The 19,992-nt window shown below is 41.3% G+C and overlaps 1 protein-coding gene across 2 annotated transcripts in view; it reads right to left on the minus strand.

Moving 5' to 3' along the window:
• Window positions 1–3,317: 3,317 nt before the first annotated feature.
• LOC117249032 (A-type voltage-gated potassium channel KCND2) overlaps window positions 3,318–19,992 on the minus strand; it is a 94,660-nt gene continuing 77,985 nt past the window's right edge. The window contains exons 3-6 of one of the 2 annotated variants that reach the window (XM_033614359.2): window positions 18,777–18,875; window positions 14,118–14,213; window positions 13,011–13,249; window positions 3,318–10,682 (exon numbers count right to left, since the gene is read on the minus strand). In XM_033614359.2, coding sequence (XP_033470250.1) covers window positions 10,505–10,682; window positions 13,011–13,249; window positions 14,118–14,213; window positions 18,777–18,875 — 612 coding nt within the window. In that variant the 3' untranslated portion in view covers window positions 3,318–10,504. The remainder of the gene's footprint in view (window positions 10,683–13,010; window positions 13,250–14,117; window positions 14,214–18,776; window positions 18,876–19,992) is intronic. The other variant, XM_033614360.2, reaches the window with a different exon arrangement.

Below are 19,992 nucleotides of genomic sequence, written 5' to 3' on the forward strand. Positions count from 1 at the left end.
CACATTCCTCCAGTCCCTGCAGCTGTCCCTGAACATAACACACACACACACACACACACGGTGGCAGGGTGTCAGCTGGTTAGTGTGAAAAGCTCCTGACTCCAACATGTATGAAACTCTACCTCCACCACTGTACGCAGTATTAATAGTTCATTCAGCCTCAGTGCTCCACTCTGAGACTTCTGGAGACGATACATCTGTTAATGTGCTGAAGTCCAGCCGTCCAATGGGCACAGAGTCTCACTTTACACACTCCTCTATTTTTATCAATCATATCTGATCAGAACTTATTACAAGGCTGATTCTGATTGGTCCATTACAGCGGTCTGATATATCTGAACAGCAGAGCACGGCTATGAATAACAGACTGTTGCTGTGGACGCAGGTCTGATCACAGACTCTGGAGGGAGAAATTAAATCATTTTTAAATCAATATTTTGTGTCAAATTATTGATTTCTGTAGCATCTGTGTGATAATCAGGATAATGTACAGCAAGCAGGTCATTAAACCTTTCTAGTAGGCAACAATTTGTAAATATAAATAACCAAAAATCGCAAAATATGGATATCAAATATGGGGTCCCCCAGGGCTCAATTTTGGGGCCATTACTCTTCATCATTTATATTAATGATTTCGTAAATTCTTCTAAAATCCTACACAAAGTCATTTTTGCTGATGAGACCAATTTATTTTTGTCACATACAAATACATTTGAATTACAGAAATTACCCAATGCTGAATTACAGAAAATGGATATTTGGTTCAAATGTAATAAGTTCTCTCTCAACATTTAAAGACTAATTTCGTTGTCTTTACATCCAATAAAAAGCCATCTGATATGGATCACATACGTCTCAAAATAAATGATAAGGAGTTAACTCGAGTAGCCTCAACAATAGATGAGTCCTTAAATTTTAAACTGCATATAGAACATTTAATTTCCAAATTATCTAAATATGTTGGTCTTTTTTTCAAAATAAGGTCTCACCTTCCTTTATCAGCACTTCTTTCTCTGTACAAAACTCTGTTTGAACCATATATCAACTACTTTAATGTCATATGGAGCAATACCTTCCCCAGCTATTTAAAAAAAATTATAAAGTCTTCAAAAAAAGATCATTCGAGCTGTGTCTTGGTCCAAATATAATGCCCCCACAAGCCCTCTCTTCCATCGCTTTGGTCTCCTCCGGCTCACAGAGATAAATCTGTATCAAACTGCATGTATGATGTTCCAGGTAATCCATAAAACAAATTTAAGGTTGTCTGAGCTTGTCCCAGTCTGCAGCCCTGGTCATGCTTATGACACCAGCAAAAACATCTCATCACTGGGAAGAAGAGAAGACTTAAAAGTACTAGCTTGTCCATTGCTTGCAGGCGTCCGCTGCTCTGGAACGAGTTTGATGAGTGCTTGAAAGTCTTGAAATCCATCTCTACATTTAAGAAAATGCTAAAAATCAAACTACTAAGTTCATATATTTAACTATTTTGTTATGTCCTAAAGTCATGTGCTCTGAGAAAGCTCACGTCTCTGTGTTTGTTGCTATGTATGATGTTATTATGACCAGAGAGATTTAGCTATATTGGACTTTAACAGACTTTGCAGGTCAAAAGCAGAATAACAGAAAGCCTGAGGTGACAGCGCTGATGACTGAAAGACAGGAGGAGAAGGTGGAAGCTGGATTACTGCACAATGTTTCTGTAGGTTATAATATACTCAGAAACACACAATAGTTTCTACCAAGCTTATCCGAATCATCCAACCCAAAGGTCGACCCAGGGAACCTGCGGGCTGTGGGTCGACACATGCATCACAAGTTCAAACACTTTACAACAAAAAGTAATGCACCAAAACAGAGCCAGTAATTCATGTATAACCCACACATTTGGGAAGCCTGTGATCATGTGACTAATAAGTGGCGTAAAGAAGGAAGTGGTCCTTTAAGGAGGCAGGTTGGGGCGGTGGATGGACTTTCCCCAGGAGGGCGGTGTTAAGAACCATGTGAACTTTAAATGAACTTCATGTTTCTTTTCCTAAACTTAACCGCAGTAACTCAACTTTTCTGAACCCAATCTTCTTAACTTCAAGTTAAATGAATTGTCATTCATGGGGTGCTAATTCGTAGGCTATCATTCAAACCATTGTATGAGGAAATGTTAAATTATGAGAAAAGAAGGAAGTCAGGTGACGTAGTATAAAGAAAGACAAAATCCATGTGGAGAATTGGTCGGTGTGTTGGACGCCAGATGGAGACAGGGAATGGTGTTGACTGTGAAACATAACAAACACACATATTTCAAGCCAAACCATGATATAATTTTTCTTCCCAAACCTAACGACGTAGTTGTTTTTTTTCCCAATTTGAAGCCAATCAGCTAACGGTGCGGTGACGATAAAACTCGGGGCGACAGCCAATATTTCGGGGGTTCTGTTATAGGGATAAATAAGGTTATGTGTATTAAGGGTTATCATGTCCACCTCATCAGAAACTGGGGAGGGATTAAGAGGAATATTGGATTTCTCTGGAACGCTAACTTTTTAGCACATTAGCTAACTTTAGCTTCCATAGCAAAACAAACAAGTGTGGTCCTCCTTTGTAAGATTGGCTTCCTGTGACATCATCCATCCACTGAGTGAGAGCATACGGGTCAGCCAGTCTGGTCCCGTTGGTCAGTGTTTACTTATTCAAGTAACACTGGCGGTCCCGGAGAGTGAGTGACCTGACATGGTGCGTTGGTAAATTCAGTCTGACGCTCTACACTAAAATGAGAGCCCTGTTGGTGGAAGAAACGCAGCGTTATATTTCTACATGAATGAACCAACGGTTAAGTTAATCACACATTCACTCCGCTCGGCGCTCTGCTGCTCCGTCTCCACAGACAGAGTGTCCAGAGTGCGCTCTGCCACTCTGAGAGTGCGCTGCTCTGGATAACCCAACGCTACATTCAGACAGCGCTCCCAATTTATCAACGCTCCAGTTTGAGTCAGAGTGCGCTCCCACACTCACAATGAGTGTTTCTGAACGCACCACTCACATCATCTTCCTCCATCGTCTAAAACAAGACAACACAACTTGTTAGCTAGCGCTAGCTAATGTCTGTGGAGAACTGTTTTGCCTCCAGCTAAGCCCCGCCCACAAACAAACATCATACTGTTTCTTAACAGTAAAAGAGTCTATATTTTCTTCCAACTGATAACTGGCTGAAAACAAATGATTAAAAACAAAACTACGGCGTCCACATGAAACAACAAACAGAATAATTTATAGTAAATCATTGTGATTTTAATCTGAACTGAATGAAGAGAAACCAACACGTGTTTTATAGGACAATGTTTTATTCTATTTACTCAGACACTAAAACCATGGAAGCTTCTCTTTTTCAATATTATCCTCAATAATTAAAGTATTTTTTATCAATATAACACAAGCTGTAACAAATCAAAATCAATAATTATCATAATAACCATCCTCACAATTTCTTCAATTTACAGGTAAATCCTTGAATCACTTCCTGCTCCAACATGACGACGGGTCCAAACGCATGCAAGTTGTATCTGAACGCTTTAGAAAAATATCATGTGGAATGTTAACGTAAGACACAACGACTGCTGATGGAAATTATTATTGTAAAAATAAGATGATTTACTACACCATAAAGAACAATTACAGCACGTGTGCACTAGCAACAGTAATAATAATCATAATCATAATAATAATCCTTATTTCTTTCTTTTACAACCAAAATTTAACAACATGATCCTCAAAAATATGTTTCTGTATTTTTCCCCCCTAAATTCAAAGCATATCTTTACAAACCCAGAGGAAGAGACCCGACCAACAGGAGCTGGTTGCATATGTCACATTATAGTCGAGCAGTGATGGATGAAGGGGGTGGGGGTGGGGTCCTAGCAGGGTCGGCCATTTGCATTTTCACTATGAAACTTCTGTCAACTTTTGTCGTCTTGAAAAATAAACAACAAAGAAATCAAGTTGCTTTTGATGAAGATCAGGATTAAATCCCAGCTCTGAGAGATCAGTCGTATGTTTGCATCAGTGCTGAATTTATTTCAGCTGCCCTCGAATGTCGATGTGCTCTTTCCTCCCAACAAACTTTAAATCCAGCTGCAGGTAGAAACGTCCAGGAAGTAAATCCACATCAACAAATCCAAATGATCCACCATGAAATTGACAGAATGAAGTCACAGTATGTTGTTTAAGAAAAGTCGCCTTTGTATCAAAATGGATTCAGTTCTCGGTTCACCAGTGCTCAGATTGGTCAGACTGGAGTTTGACCAGTACAGGTAGATACTGATGTTTCTGAGAGAGAAGATACAACATCTTTAAACTTCACCATGTTCATACCCAAAAACTATTTCCTGTTTATTTCCCGTTTGTCTCCATGGCTTTAGATCTACAAATCACAAACAGTCTCAAATAAAACCTCCTGAAGTCCTGAAATAACTCATTATTATTATTTTATCTTGTTCGGGTTTGACAATAACTCGTGCACACAAATCGTTATCTTTGTGCGCACAAGATTAAAAATATATCTCAGAACTTCAGGAGCTCTGTAGGAAACACCAGCTACAGCAGAGGACTAAAATATTCACCAAAATACAAACAGACTTTGGTGTCGTCTCGTTAGCTACAGGAAGAGAAATATTAGCTTAATGATTCTGAATAGTTGGGAAAATACTCGTCTTCACATTCTCTCTGAAAGTGGATTTTTATGCTAGTGTAGCATAGCATAGCATAAAGTCTGGAAGCTATGTTCTTATGTGTAGAAATAAGTTTGTTGTTTCAGGCAAAGATACTCTCTGGAGCTATGCTAAGCTAAGCTAAGCTAAGCTAAGCACGACTCCAGCTCTTAACTTGCGCTGCATGCCACTGCTGTCATGGTATTCACGACATCGAGCTAATGTGTTCCATTTTAATGCAGCATTAACAGACATCAACACTGGGTATGTTTATATGCACGCTATTATTCCGCTATTATTCTGAATATGAAAATATTCAGAATTTAAAACAGCATATTATTCTGTTTGGATTTTCCAAATTTGGCCGTATCATTTTCCAGTTAAGGCATATGGGACATGTTGGTATTATTCAGGGTTTAATAGCATTATTTGGACACATACACAAAATTAAATTAATTTTTGATGCAAAGAAGCAAAATGAGACGAGCGTCTCCAGCTGCTCCACTTTTCTATGTTTTAACGTGATAATCAAAATGTAAGATCACGTAAATCAGAGAATTGCACACTTAAACAAACTCCTTGAAATCAATCTGAACAAGAAAAGTATTTCCCGAACTATTCCACCAGGTGTCAGAATCAGTAAGATTAGCTCACTTTTAGCGAAGGCAGCTACATTACTGTGATACTGAAATATCTTTTTTATTATTTTAATCATTGCATTTAGAAGTGGAATATTATTTTGTGATGACTGCCGTCTACTTGTGGTCATAATGATAAACCTGCTGCTCAGCCACGTCTGAAGCTCTCAGTCTGCTGAGCTAATGCTACGTTAGCTAACGTTACAAATTCACAGACTGACAGGACACGATGCCACTCAGCTCAAGATACAAAGATCCTGATTAAAGAGATAAAAATATCGATGTAATGTGCTTTAAAGAATTCATTACTATCTGCTGCGTCATCTGTCAACAGGATCAGAACTTTTACCTAGCTACAACATACAGGGAGGGAAATGACGTGCATAGGCAGCTAACGCAAGGTCACTGGTTCGCTAACATCATTCTGTTAGCAAAAGTTAGCGGTCCTTGCTAACTTTAAAATGTTAAAACAGTTCAGAGTGTCCTAAGTCTTTCAATCAGCCAAACGTTCATTTTACAGTTTGGCTAACTCACAAAATTACAAAAGTGTAGAGCTGCAACACCACAAAGAAAAAAACTGATCAGAATCAGGAAATAACGTGAAACGTTTCTAACGTTGTTTTTTTTTTATGTTTTTACAAGACATCTTCACACTATAACAAAAACCTTCTGTTACAAAAAAATTAAAAATACTTCTATACTATTTATTGTGTTGTAGAGTAGTATATTTTTTAAACATGAAAATGTCACATAACAAAATTATCATTAAAGAAATAAATATATCTTGTTAGGGCAGGAAAATATCTTGTTATGACATAAAAACGTCATAACGTGAAAGTATCTCATTATAATGTGAAAATATCTAATTATAACATGATATCTCTTTATAACAAGAAAATCTCGTCATAACATCAAAATATCTCGTTATAATGTGAAAATATCTCATTGTAACAAGAAACGTTTCATGTTATTACCTGATACTGACCTTTTTCTTTTCCTGGTGTGTCAGTTCTTCACCTTCAAAATAAAAACTGTTACTCTAAGATCTTCACCTAAGAAGCTGCCGACAGGTAGGCTACATCCTGCTTCATTTTACGCGGAAAAATTCAGGACGTAATATTTTCGGAGGGTTGTTTCTGCAGTAATCGTAGCCTGGATATAATAGTTACGTATTAAATACAGTACAGTGTCGGTGATGTAAATCTTCCAGAAACATCCTTGAATCTCCCTGAAATCAGTTCTGACATAAGAAAGTAAGATCAGGCCGACACAGTGTTTTAACCCTGCTCACATCAAGAACAGAACAACAACATTAGGCAACATGTGCGTCAAACAAATCTGCAAGCAAGACGACAGAGAGAAATGTACACTGTTTTTCTTTCATCAGAAATTGACATCAACGTTTTCATGATGGCGGTCCAGATGTGTCTGTACAGCTCAGAAGAAGGCCGTCAGCTCTGACGCAAAGATCCGGTAAAAAAACAAATATATACAGAGTCAGGACTCTGAGACCGGGCGCTCGCCAAGTCTCACACGCATTCAGTCAGATCTGCATGCAACGTCCCGAAACACATGGGAACACACGGATCCATGCACTCAAACACACACACAGATACTGAACATGCTGAGAGGGGTTTCCCTCGTCATCCTCGTCATCGTCGTTCTTCTACGTCAGAGCTGCAAATACAAAACGTCCTCCGCAAGATAAGTTAAAGGAAAAGCTCGTCATTTTGGGAAGAACACTTGTGAGCCATGTTACCTGCCCTGATCCTGAACTCACACGTCATATAAATATCTACGGTGTTTGTCAGGTTTAATAAAAAACAAATAAATAAATAAATTATGAATATATATATAAAAATATATTAAAAAATGTTACGTGAATAAATGACAGTAAAAAATAGTGAAATTATAATAAATACAAAAAAAACAAAAATAATAAATAAATAAAATAAATAACAACAAATAAAGTCAAATAAAATAATTAAAATGGTAATAAAAAAATACAAAACAGTCCCCCTGGATAACCCCTCAAGAACATTTTTAAAAATTGCATATTTTATTTATTAAGTTGTCTGTCAATTATATTTTCGTTAAAAGCCTTCACCACACATCCAGGAATAAAAATGTCTTATAAATTCATTTAAAAATCCTGTCTTTGGCTTCTGTTGGCTTAAAAACTTTTGAATAAGTTGAGTATTAAATAAATGAAGATATATAGATTTATCTTTACACATATTATAAAATACCAACCACATGACGTCAGTGTTCTCAGTGGTCGTCCTGCTCATTGTGTGGCAGAAACTTTTCCCCTGAATGTTTGCATAGTAAACACTACGTGACCGAGCCGGAGTGCCACGCGGTCACTGATGGTGTTGGTCTTAAATAATATGACGATCACACTACACTCCGACATGTCAGTTACCCAGGGGTGCGAAACACTCATCACAGGATTAATGTTAAAAATACAAACTCACCAGATGCTGGGCGGTTCTCTGAGTGAGTTTAAGGGTGGAGAAAATCTGCTGTCAGTCAGCCGTGATATCATAAAACCAAACTGTCAGTTATGAGTTTGAATCACCATCAGAGCTGTGATCCACGTTCTGGACTATTTGACACCCGGTTTGCCTTCTTTATAAATTTTCTCTTTGCATCTCACATATTGAAGATTTCCAAACACATGCTGAGTTCAAAGTTTCCACATTCTTCCTGTAACGAACTTTCTCAGCATCTGACTGATTTCAGAAAAAATGTTTTAAGTTAAAATGTTGTCCAGGATACAAATGTACAAAGTATGACGTCAGAGTGCCGCAGCAATGAGTCTGAAACCTGGAAGTTAATTAGCACGTTAGAGCTCCCGGTTCCCTCATCTTGAAGTCAGTAGCCATGTTTCCATCAGCCTGTTTAGATGCGCATCTAAAAGTATCGCATCGGAAAATTATGATGGAAACGGCAAAATTCTAAGTAAAATCCGCTGATTCACACAAACTAAAATACGCTCACTTTAGTTGGGTTTTGGTTGATTCGAAAAAATGTTGATTGGCAAACAAGGGGATGGAAACAGTTATGTTCGACTTAAGTCTGACGTAGCGCACCTCTCTCCATGGTGATATCCACACTCTGGGTCGGGAAGGCGGTAATGCATTTACAAGCTGGTTGCCAACCGCCAGAAAACGTAGAAGAAGAAGAATGCGAGACTTGTTTTGTTTCCGGTTCTGTGGAAAACTCCCGCGAGTTCGTAGTTTTCACCAAAGTCCGTATATTTAATGGAAACACACAGGATTTGTATTTCTTTTAATGCACATTTCCCAATGCAGCAAGCTGAAGAGACTTTTACGTTTTGTTCTACAATATCAAATATGTCAGTAAATACCTAGTCTCTATATACAGACTCTTCATTCAGTGAATGTAGAGTCTGTAGGCAAAACCCTGGAGATCTTGCCTCCGGAAGAAGAGCGGAAGAGCCCTGGTGTCCGGGTGTAGGCTGTTTGTACTCCGCGTGATATTGACCAATCACTTTTGAGCCGGCTGCAGGTGTTGCCAGGTTAAACGGTCTGTGAACTAATGAGGTGGAACATAATTGGCGTCACTGCAAACTCTGAATCCATCACAATGGTTCAGCATATTTATTTATATATAAATAGAAGTCGGAAACGGAAATTCGCCTCCTCCGCCCAAATCAAACCGGAATGCCAAAAAATCAGGGGTCTGCCCCCAGAGGCTGTATTCGCCGTCTGCCAGAAGTCAGATGCCGAATACAGCCAATGGGTTCCGAGAATGGTAAATACCCCACTGTGAATCTTGATGCATCTATAAGATGGTTGCTTAAAAGTGTCTACATGAGACTACAGAACGTCACAACTCCGAACACGACTTTACAGTCTTATTGTGTCTGTGACATTGAGTCATGTGAGCGTGGTGTAGTTTGTTTACAGCCTAACGTTAGCTTCTTACTTCTGCTGATTGAATTTATTCTTCAATAATCATAAAGTGGTGTTTATTAGTGAAGATTATCTCACTGAACAAAACCTGGAAGGATCAGAAATGTTTTTTTTTTCCTGCAATAATCCAAAATCCAATATTGGCTTTTCGACGAGGGAACCAGGGTGACGTTAACTTCAATGTCGGACTCATCCTGAATCAAGGCTAATATGAGACAGATGGCAAACTGCTAGCCTAGCTAAGTGAACATTAACGTTAAGAGAAAAAAATACAATTTGGAAATGATCTGACTTAACATGTTGTTTCTTGTTTATTTCACACAGGTAGAAACAGGAAGTGAGACGGTGTGGTTTTAGGTTCTTTGGAAGACTGTTAGCTGAACTCAAAACCAGTCGACACTGAGGAATCTGTTTCTTAATGTCATGACATAACTGTATTTTTTCTTCATGGAGGTTATCACAAGTTTAAGACAAACTCCATGAAACAAGTTAGCTTTAAGCTCCAGCTAGTTCAGCGTTAGCTTCTAACCGTCAACAGTTACAGTCAACTAGCTGACTCTTAAATCGATGGGTGACTAGCTTGATAGCTAACATGATACAACGTGTAAGTCACACGGATATGTTTAAAGGTTATTTTTTTCTCTTCTGATGCAGCTAGTTTAACAGTTTCCCCCCGCTCTCAGTCTCTGTGCTAAGCTAAGCTAAGGTAAGCTAAGCTATTTCCTCATGTAGCTGTGGTAAGATAGTTCACAGTGTTGTTCCCAAAATATCAGACATTTCCTTTAAACTGCGTTCGGACTTAAGAAAAGAACTCTACGTTAGTGTCAGCTCTCTTTGTGTTTTAAGACATCAAATTTAAAGACATGACTGGAAAAATAGCAGTGGAAACAAATTTCTTCACGTAGAGATCAGTCTTCAGCCAAAGTGCTACCGTTTCCTCCTCTCCAACATTTGGCTGCTGGAATAAAAATCCGTCCTATAAGACAAAAGAAAGAAATGCACTCCGAGGCAGGTTAGCTGAGTTTTAGTGCGTACAGAATGACGTTTCCTCCGAGAGAGGTTTGAAATATTCAAGCTAACCCCATTTCCATCGTGATCACATGATCCAAACCCCTGCCCTCTGAGTCTGTGGTGGTGCGGGGCCATCGACTCCCGACCCCCTGATGCCTGACCCCCGTCGTCCTCTGCTGGGTGGGTTGTGTTTCCATATTGGAGGGGAAGTTGTCATCTAGAGTGCGGACACCCGGACAATGTTGGCCTGGGAGTAGTCGGTGGAGCTGGATGATTCATTTCCTTCGGGTGTGGTGCCAGGTGGCGTGTGCGTGCTGATGACGGCGGCGGTGATGTATGACTGGTCACAGTTAAGAGGAACGGTCTCCTCGAATTTGGCGTTGAGACTGGATCGACTGCAGAAAGAGAGGAGACAGAGAAGGACTCAACATGGACACATGGAAGAGAGATTATTTTTCACACGTGCTGACATCACCTGGAGGATCTGTGCGTGAGAACGGAAATGTCTGACTCAGGTAATCTGGACATTAAACTAAATTTATCCTTCCAGCTTCCTCTTCTAAGGTCCATGAAATGTCCAACTGAACCCAGGTGTGAATGGAGCAGGTAACTGTGCAGAGAACTGATTGAAAGTGGGCGTTTCTATCAAAACTGGAGGAAAACAATTATCTGGGGTTGGGAAGAAGGGTCTAACTGGAGATATGACAAGATCCGAAAACTTCTGTCGGTAAGGCTGAAGCTAGCCTCAGAATTGAGTTCAGATAATGACACATTTGACTTGTATGATACTTGTACTTGTAAAGAGTACATATCTGTAACTGATACTCATTTCATGTGAGTACTTGGCTCAACCCTATTGGATCTCAACAGTGTTTTGGAAATGCACAAATTTCACAATGCTGAGTTTCTGAAGACGGTGGTTGAAGGAATTATAGGTCTAACAAGTCCACCACTGCTAGGAAACTTTGAAAATAATCATTTTCCATGCAAAGAAGCAGAATAACAATCAACTCCAAATGTTCCACATTTCCATATTTTGAGGGTCCGTTAGTCAGAGTCTGCAGGGCTGCATGTGAACAGGAATATTCACTTTCATCAGACATGTAAACAGCTCAGGAGCAAAACAACAGAATCTTCTGTGCATGTAAACAAACTGAGTGACTCACCAGGTGTGAGCTCATCGGTTAGCAGCTATATGCACAATATTTCATCATATTTACAGATGTCCAATCTCATATTTGTCAGACAGTGTTACATTGTGGGGACTGTGATGAAGAGGAGGACACAGAGCAGCTTCAGCAGTGACGGTCACTGATACTGAAACAGGAGGAGGCTGTAACAGAGACAAGTCAGTTTCCCAGCTGTCCATGTTTAGGAGAAAGTTCCCAGACCTCCCACAGCCTCCCACAGCTGGACATATTCTGGATTCCTGCTCAGTGACTGTACATGGGAATACACTGTCACATGATCTGTGGTGCCATGTGTTTATATACAGTGTCTGAGAGTGTGTGGCCCCGCTGCGACTGTTTATAACCTCGTTTCATAGATTTATGTCAGGTTACAGCACAGCGCCGCCTCCTTAAAACTTAGTCTGACAGATAACATTCACACGGAGCTACTGAGCGTTATCAGCTAATCTCCTGGAAGAAAGTTTAAAGCCATAATATTTTCCTTTATAATTTCCCTGCTCTCTGATTGGTTATCTGGGGTTAAAATAATTTGTTTTCACCTCAGTCACAGTTTATTTCAACAGTTTAACATCATTCTAATGAGAGCTCATAGAGGAGATTAAACTTTTCTAGACTCTTCAAGGATCTTTGTTACCCCCTCAGGGATACCTGGAACCTTTAACAGGAGCCTGGGAAATACTTAGGCACCACTGCAACCTTCTTAGCAACCCCCAACAACACCTCCAGGACCTTTGGAATATTCTGAAGAACGTCTGAAACCTCCTCATGAACCCATGAAACCTCCTTAACAATCATCAGTACCTACCATACAACCTCTAATTCATCCTCAAGGACCTTTAAAACACCCCCAATGACCCATGGAACCCATTCAAGACCTCTGCAACCTTTATAGAGAGCTCTAAAAAATCCTCATGGACCTATACAACCTGCGACTTCTGAATGGATCATTAATACCTCCTTAGAAACCACTGCAACCTCCTCAAGACCATGCAGTCTCCTCAGATATCTCTAAATACCTCTCAAGGACCCCTAAAACCTCCTCAAGACTTTTAAAGCCTGGACATCAGGCTCTAAAGCTGCCTACAGAAACCCTTGGAACCTCTTTAAGAGCCCCTTCGACCAGCTAGAACATCTTCAACAACCTCTAGTACCTCCTTAAAACCTCATTAAGGGTTTTTGGAAACTCTTAAGGGCCTTAACAACCTCCAAACATCACTTTAAGGGCTTTTGCAATTTCCTCAAGGACCCTTAGAACATCTGTAAGACTTCTACAACCTTCACAATACGCTCCAAGATGTTCTCAAACACCTTTGGAGCTTTCTCAAGAACCTCTAAAATCTCATTCAGGACGTGTAAACCCAGCTCAAGAGCTCTAAAACCTCCTCAAGGACCTCTGTTACCTTTTCAAAGACCCATAGAATCTCTTCAAGCACCAACAGAATCTACCTATGGATCAATATAACTTCTTTATTTCCTAACGTCTGATCTCACTGACACATTTATGGTATAAAAACCGGTGTTTGTGTTTCCTACCTGTTGGTGAGCGGCCTCTCTCTGATCTGGATGGTGCTCAGCTCCTGGACGCTGCCATGAAGACCCACAGACATGTTGGAGTTGGGGACATTGAAGGTCTTCCTCTTCCGGCGAGCGCAACAGGAACTGAAGCCGTGTTGTGAAGAAGAGGAGATGGAAGAAGAGCGAGACACCTGCTTCACTAGAGTTACCTCCCTGCAGCCCGTCTCATATGTCTTCTCATCCACAAACTCGTGGTTCTGAGGCAGACACAGCGTCAGGATGTTAGAGCAGGTCAGGAGGTCAAAGGTTAAAGGTGGAGCATTTAACACCTTAACGTATTAACCTTATCAACTCTACATTGTGCAACATGAGCTAAAAGATTATTTAAGTCAATAAACCACATAATTGATAAAGTATTGAAATTGTTTCATAAAAAATACAAATATTGGACCTTTGTCATCAAATTTTACAAAATGAACAAATAAAACATGTTGATCCTAAAGATTAGAAACATAAAACATTTCTAAACACATAACACTTTGAAACATGTACATTTTTTAGATTTTAAGATATGCTCAGTTTTATGAGCAGAGTAAAAAGGTGTTGTGATGAATTCATCATTCGCTTCTCTGGCGCCACCTCCTGTTTTCGCATGGTTTTGCACCACAACCCATCCTCACTGTGACCTCGTCACATGTCCACGTTTGGTCATGGACTTTCCACGTCCACATATGACGTCCAAGGTACCCTGGGTGTGTTGGTTGTTGACGTTCTGGGACGCCGTGTCAAGTTCTCTTTTTTCAAGATACACTTTTGTTTCATAGGAAAATTAACATTTACATACAGTCTCTTTCAAAATAAAAGCACTACATCGGTACAACACCACCAACTGATGTTTTTTTTTCCTTAAACAACAAAAACATGGTTGGGTTTAGAAAAAAAAAACATGGTTTGGCTTTACAATCTTACAGGACGCAAACACCACTCTCTCAGGTGAAAGTCAGTGGTTGTTGTCAGTCCGTGTATCATGCTGACGTTAAAGGATGCCTTTTTCGTTGACACACACACACATCATGTTAACGTGATGTGTGTGTGTGTGTGTGTGTGTGTGTTTTCTGTTCTCACCGTGGTCTTCTCCAGACAGTGCAGAAGGTGGTTGTGGTGCAGGTCGAAGGTGGGGTTGGCCTTACACACTAGCGCCTGTCCTGCTTCCTTGGACGCCTTCAGGACACAAACACAAATCACATGACCACACAATTAGCCTGCCATTGGACATGCGTCCACCCCACCCAGAACCACAGCACAAAGATGGGCAGTACCGCCACGACACACACATGGACAGGGCTAATGTTCTCACCACCTTCTTCTGACACTGCTGTAAGAGTGCTTCATCTGTCCAGGATTTTACCCACAATCCCTTCCTGGTTCAGGGTTAGTTAGAAAGTGATGGATCACTCACTGGTTCAAACAGACAGCAGCCGTTCAGCAGCTCTATCACTACCTCTCTACGTGTGCCTGTGTCTGCTTGTTTTGACTGAAGCCTCATTTGATCCAAGAGAGCCACTGTACTCATGTTGCTCAGGGGTTTGGACTGAATGTGACGCAGATGGATGGACTGACGGACTGAAGACTCTGTGATCATGGAGCAAGAAGCTCAGGTACTGCCAAAAGAACAGTCCCACATTTTAGGAAGTCCAGTTTTTACCTGTCTTCTGGAGAGGCCCTGGACTAACTGCCATTAGAGCCAGAGAAGTCATGAGAGTCACTCCTGGGGACCCTTGAAGAAGTCACGGATGCTACTTTGGGGATATCCAAGGAAGTCATGAACATGACAACATTATTGGAACTCTAAGTTCATGACTTTATCTCATGACCCTGATATTACTCCTGGGGATGCTATGAAAGTCATATACCTCACTCCTGGTACCCTAAAGGAAGTCAAGTAATCACAAGTACTACTCACTCTCACTTCCTAAAGGAGTCCTGAAGCTTTTACTGGTGGAAGGCACCTCACTTTTTAGGGTCCTTCATGAAGTGATGCATCTGACTTTAGGAACCTCACTCCTGAGGAAGCTAAAGGAACACTTCATAGAGACCTTTAATCAAATGGGGCACCTTCCTCCCAGGGGGCCTAAAGAAAGTAATTTTCCTGGCACAACCTTAGCCTGGTGAAAGGCACCTCTCTCTTGAGGGTCCCAAGTATCTGAGTTATATGAATTTACGAACCTTACTCTTAATGAAGCTAAAGGAATTTATAAACCTCAATTCATGGAGAATCCAAGGAAAGTCAAAAGCCTTACTTCAGAGGACCCTTAAGTTAGTGGGACACTTTCCTCCTAGAGACCCTAAAGGAAGTGATCTTCCTGAATGCTACGTTCCCTTGTGGAAGGCAAGCTCTTCATTTTTGGGGTCTCTAAATGAGACGCATCTCACCCATGGGTCCTTCGTGGGGCTCTATAAGAAGTTGTCAACTTTAAGCCTAAACACCCTCCGAAGGACTTTAAAGGAAGTTATAAACCTCACCCCAGGGTACCTACAGGAAGTCATGTACCTCACTCCTGGCACCCTAAAGGAAGTCAAGACGCCACAAGTACCACTCACTCTCACTTCCTAAAGGAGTCATTGAGCTTACCCTGGTGTAAGGCACCTCACTTTCTAGGGTCCTAAGTGAGGGGATGCATCTGACTCATATGACTTTGCAAACCTCACTCCTGGGGAAGCTAAATGAATTTATGAACCTCACTTCATGGACACTCCAAAGAAAGTCACAAGTCGTACTCCTGAGGACCCTAAAAGCAGTGTACTACTTCTGGGGATTTTCAATGAATTCATGAACATGACTGCTGAGAACCCTTATGGAGAAAGTTCATAAGGACCCTTAAGCAGGTGGGGCACCTTCCCCCCAGGGACTCTAAAGGAAGTGATGTTCCTAAATCCAAGGTACCCTAGTAAGAGGCAAAGTCTTTGCTCAAGATGTCTCCAAAAAATGAGACACCTCACTCCTTGGGACCTTCTTGTGGACCGTAAAGGAAGTTGTGAACTTTAAGCCTAAGCAACCTCCCAGGGACTTGAAAAGGAAGTTATAAAAATCACTGTCAGGTAACCTAAAGGAAGTTACGAGCCTTACTCTGGATGACCATTCTAAGGACTGTAAAATTAGTAGTGGATCCTTCCTGGGAACTCTCAGTTTTTGGGACTCTACTTGTTGCCTAACTGGTTTGCAAACCTGGGTCACCAGGAGTGAGCTCTGACTGCTAGCCTAGCTTAGCAATTGGTTTAGTCTTAACATGTTTCAGGCCTCTATTCCATTTATAATCACTGCACCTATCTGTAATCTTTCTTTTCAATCTTTTCATCTAACATCAAACAAGATATTTTAAGTGTCAGACTGTTCCTTGAAAGGTTTGTCGAGTGCCGCTGTCATCCACCATGACCTCTGCGTCACATTGACTCCGCCCCTGTGCACTGTGGCCTGAGTGTCTTATTGACATGCAGCTCAGCTGGATCGCATTCCTCCACATGGCGATGGACCCCAAGACGCTTAGTAATGATGTCATGAGCAGCGCAGGCCAATCGGTCGGCAGCCGAGTCACATGGGAGGGCCAATCAAAATGCACGAGTTCAAACAAAACACAGAAGACGATGCTGTTGGTTTCCTGTCGGTGAGGCGCCCCACACCTGAGGACCAGGTCATGCACAGGTGAGTTAGTGTGACGCAGCAGCGCATGGCGGGGTGGATAAAATGGTTCTGCTCTCCATGTGAAAGCGAAGCTGAGACAGAGATGTGCAGAGAATAAAGAGATGGTAAAGAGAAAGAATGGAAGACTATAAGAATCAGAGTGAATCAGTGATGCAGCCACTGACAGTTCAACAGTAACATTTTGGTTTTAAATCAGCACCGTGAATGTCCGAGCTCACCGACTCCATCAGGCTGAAACAATAAGAACAAACACAGTCGGCTCGCATGAGGTCATCTGATCACTGATCAAAGGTGGGACGCAGGAGCAAAGAGAATCAACTGTATGTCACCAACCTGCTCCAGCAGCAAGTCTTCCAAACTAAGTGACAACAAACAGTCTTACAGACCGTTTCCAGGCGTCTTCGGTTACACTCATTTACACCTCTTTCATGTACGAACACAGATCTGTCTGTTTCAAACACCAATGTCACCGTCCTCATACTTCCATGTGTCCTTTATGTTGGCATAGATACAGCCAATAGATGGCACCAGAGGGCGGAGTCAAAGGTTTCACACAATAATAAATAAGACGACTGTGGAGGAGGTCATAATATTGTACCCTCCAATAGAGGAAGAGTTGCAGGTTGTGGTGATCTGAGACTTATTTAAACACGTGGATGGAGAATTATTTCCAGAGAATTATTTTATATTACTGATTCGTTCTGTTCTGCCATTTAAAAACTTTTCGTATCATCTCCTACAGTTGTTTCTCGCGTAAATCACACTGCCTTCACAGTCTCTGGTGGTTCTGCTTCATTTCTTCCATATCCGTAAGCTCTCAGAAAACGTGCACAAATGTGGAGAAAATGAACGCAGAGTACAGACAGAAGGCTCCGTCTGTCTCCGTCTTTGTATCTGACGTTTAGCATAAATGAGCCCTGAGACTTCTGGTCTGGTCAAATGAAAGAACTGGACACTCCAGGGTCTGCAGCACAAAAACAATCCACTCGCTTGATCTAAACTGTTCTGCTCTCGCTCCACGCTCACATGCTCTGAGACTGACACACTTTTTAGCCACTGCAAGGTTTTGAGGGTCTGTTTCATCGTTTACGTGCACACTGATATTCCAGTATTACTTGATACAGGTGAGGTAAACATCAGCTGTTAGAGCACGTTAATCAGAGCAGTCATGGCTCATTGTCATTGGCCATGTAAACAGCTCAGCAGGAATATTCTGGTTTTGTGAATAAGGGCAAAAAACTATTATTTTTACATGCACACATGATCTATTTCCCGGTTTGTTCCTGACAGAGATCACAGACAGTAAAACAAAGAAAACAAACTGCTGCTGTTTGTCTCCAGAGGACAGACTCTGGGACGGGAGGCTGAGGGTGATTTATGCATCTCAGTTAGACTCCAAAGAAAGGCACTGATCAGGAAGAGTCTGGCTGCGTGAGCCGAAGGTAAATCAATGACCCGGGTACTGCTGCTCTGAAACAACAGCCTAGGCCAGAACAGAGCAGCTCCGCCCTCAGTTACATCAGGTGATCAAAGCTCCAGCAAAACTACAAGTCTTCATTCATTTGCTACTCATCATGTGACGGCAGCTGGAGTCAGTCGGACCCTCAGTGCTCCATCAGTTTGGACTCACAGGTCTGCCTGACGTCTTTGCCTCAGTGATGGGAACTGCAGTATTTAGAGCCTGAACAAACTGCTGTCAGACATTTGTGACAACAAGAGAAACTTGTTTTTGTTGTGCATTAAAAAGTTTTGGCTGGTTAGAGTAAAAATATTTGGTATCACCTGAGGTGTGAAAATGTTACTGCTGAAGCAGAGAGATGGACGGACAGAGAGACAGACAGATAGAGAGAGACAGTGACACAGACACACTGACAGAGAAACAGACAGCTGATGGACAAACGATGACAGAGAAACATCCTGAGTTAAAATGATGAGCAGCCAGTCGATGTCCGCGTCACATGGGGCATCCAGCATGCAGCAGCCTGCAGCGTGTTCGCTCACAGCTCCACACCGAGAAAAGAAACATGAAAGAAAAAACAAAAACCAACAGCACCACCCGACAACGACTGCATTTCCGTGGTTACCTCCTGGTCTGGGCCAATCAGCAGCCGGCTCTGTTTGTACTGCAAATAAGCGTTAGCCACTCCGTTCTTCACCGCACGAATTCTAGCAAGCCTGGTTTTCTGTTTGTGAACACATACAGATGTTACACACGTCCATGTAGCCCGTCCAGCTGTGTGTGTGTGTGTGTGTAAAGTAATTAAGAAGCAAACAGGAAACAATGACACAGAGAAGCTCACAGAGAGATTTAAATCTCAACATGCATCTGGCTCAGATTCAAACAGGAAACAGATTATGGAATAATTATTATTATTTATGATTTATTTTCAGATCTTGGAAGATTAATTTTAAGTTGTTCACATACTGAAGGTGGTCGACCTGAGACTATGACCGGCTGACGACTTTGTGAAACTTATCGTCATGTTTGCATTTGTTCCAGATTCCAGAGTTCTGTTTATTTATTTGTTTATTTATTGATCTGAAATCTGAACTCAGACAAACAAAATCATTTGTACAAAAGATATCTGGCTTGATCAAGACAATGTGTGCAAAGAAGAAAACAACCTGTGCTGAAGGAAACAACGAGTGCGACCGAGACACTAAAGGCCGTCACACACTGAGTCTTAAAATAAATATGACCTCACACTGTGTCATGTTCGCACATTGAGTCCAAAACTTTAACCCGTCATTAAAATGTTCAGAGCAGATTTGATTTTCTGTGTTTTTCACCCCTGTCAGTCGTTAGAGACGTTTGACTGAGACTCAGTGAAGAAAGTGTGGCAGCAGGACGCAGCTGAGACGAGACAGCGAGTCATTTCAGCTCACTAACAGGTCAGAGAGTAATATTCAGGTGGATGATGATGAAGAGGAGGAGCATGAGGAGACAGAGAGGGAGGACAGCTCCGCCCCTTCATGCAACTGAAGGAAAAAGTGATGTCAGTCAGACAGGTAACTCCAGAGGAGAGAGGCAGAGGAGGAAATGTGCAATATCACTTTGTCGTGTATTGATATAATTTTTAAAACGAACAGAAAACACATCAGAATCAGTCTGTGTGGAAAGATTCTTTCAGATGATGGATTAAAAAAATGCACCCCAACAAAACTGACTCAGTGTGCGAAGGCCCTCACATGTGTGAACCAGATACTAACATATGTAAACAAGCTAACAGCCCCCAGTTATGTGGACACAATATTTATTTGTGGAAATGAGATTACAAAATGAAGACACTGAGGTGTGCA

This window comes from Epinephelus lanceolatus, chromosome 23, assembly GCF_041903045.1.
Source record: "Epinephelus lanceolatus isolate andai-2023 chromosome 23, ASM4190304v1, whole genome shotgun sequence".
Classification (NCBI taxonomy): Eukaryota; Metazoa; Chordata; class Actinopteri; order Perciformes; family Serranidae; genus Epinephelus; species Epinephelus lanceolatus.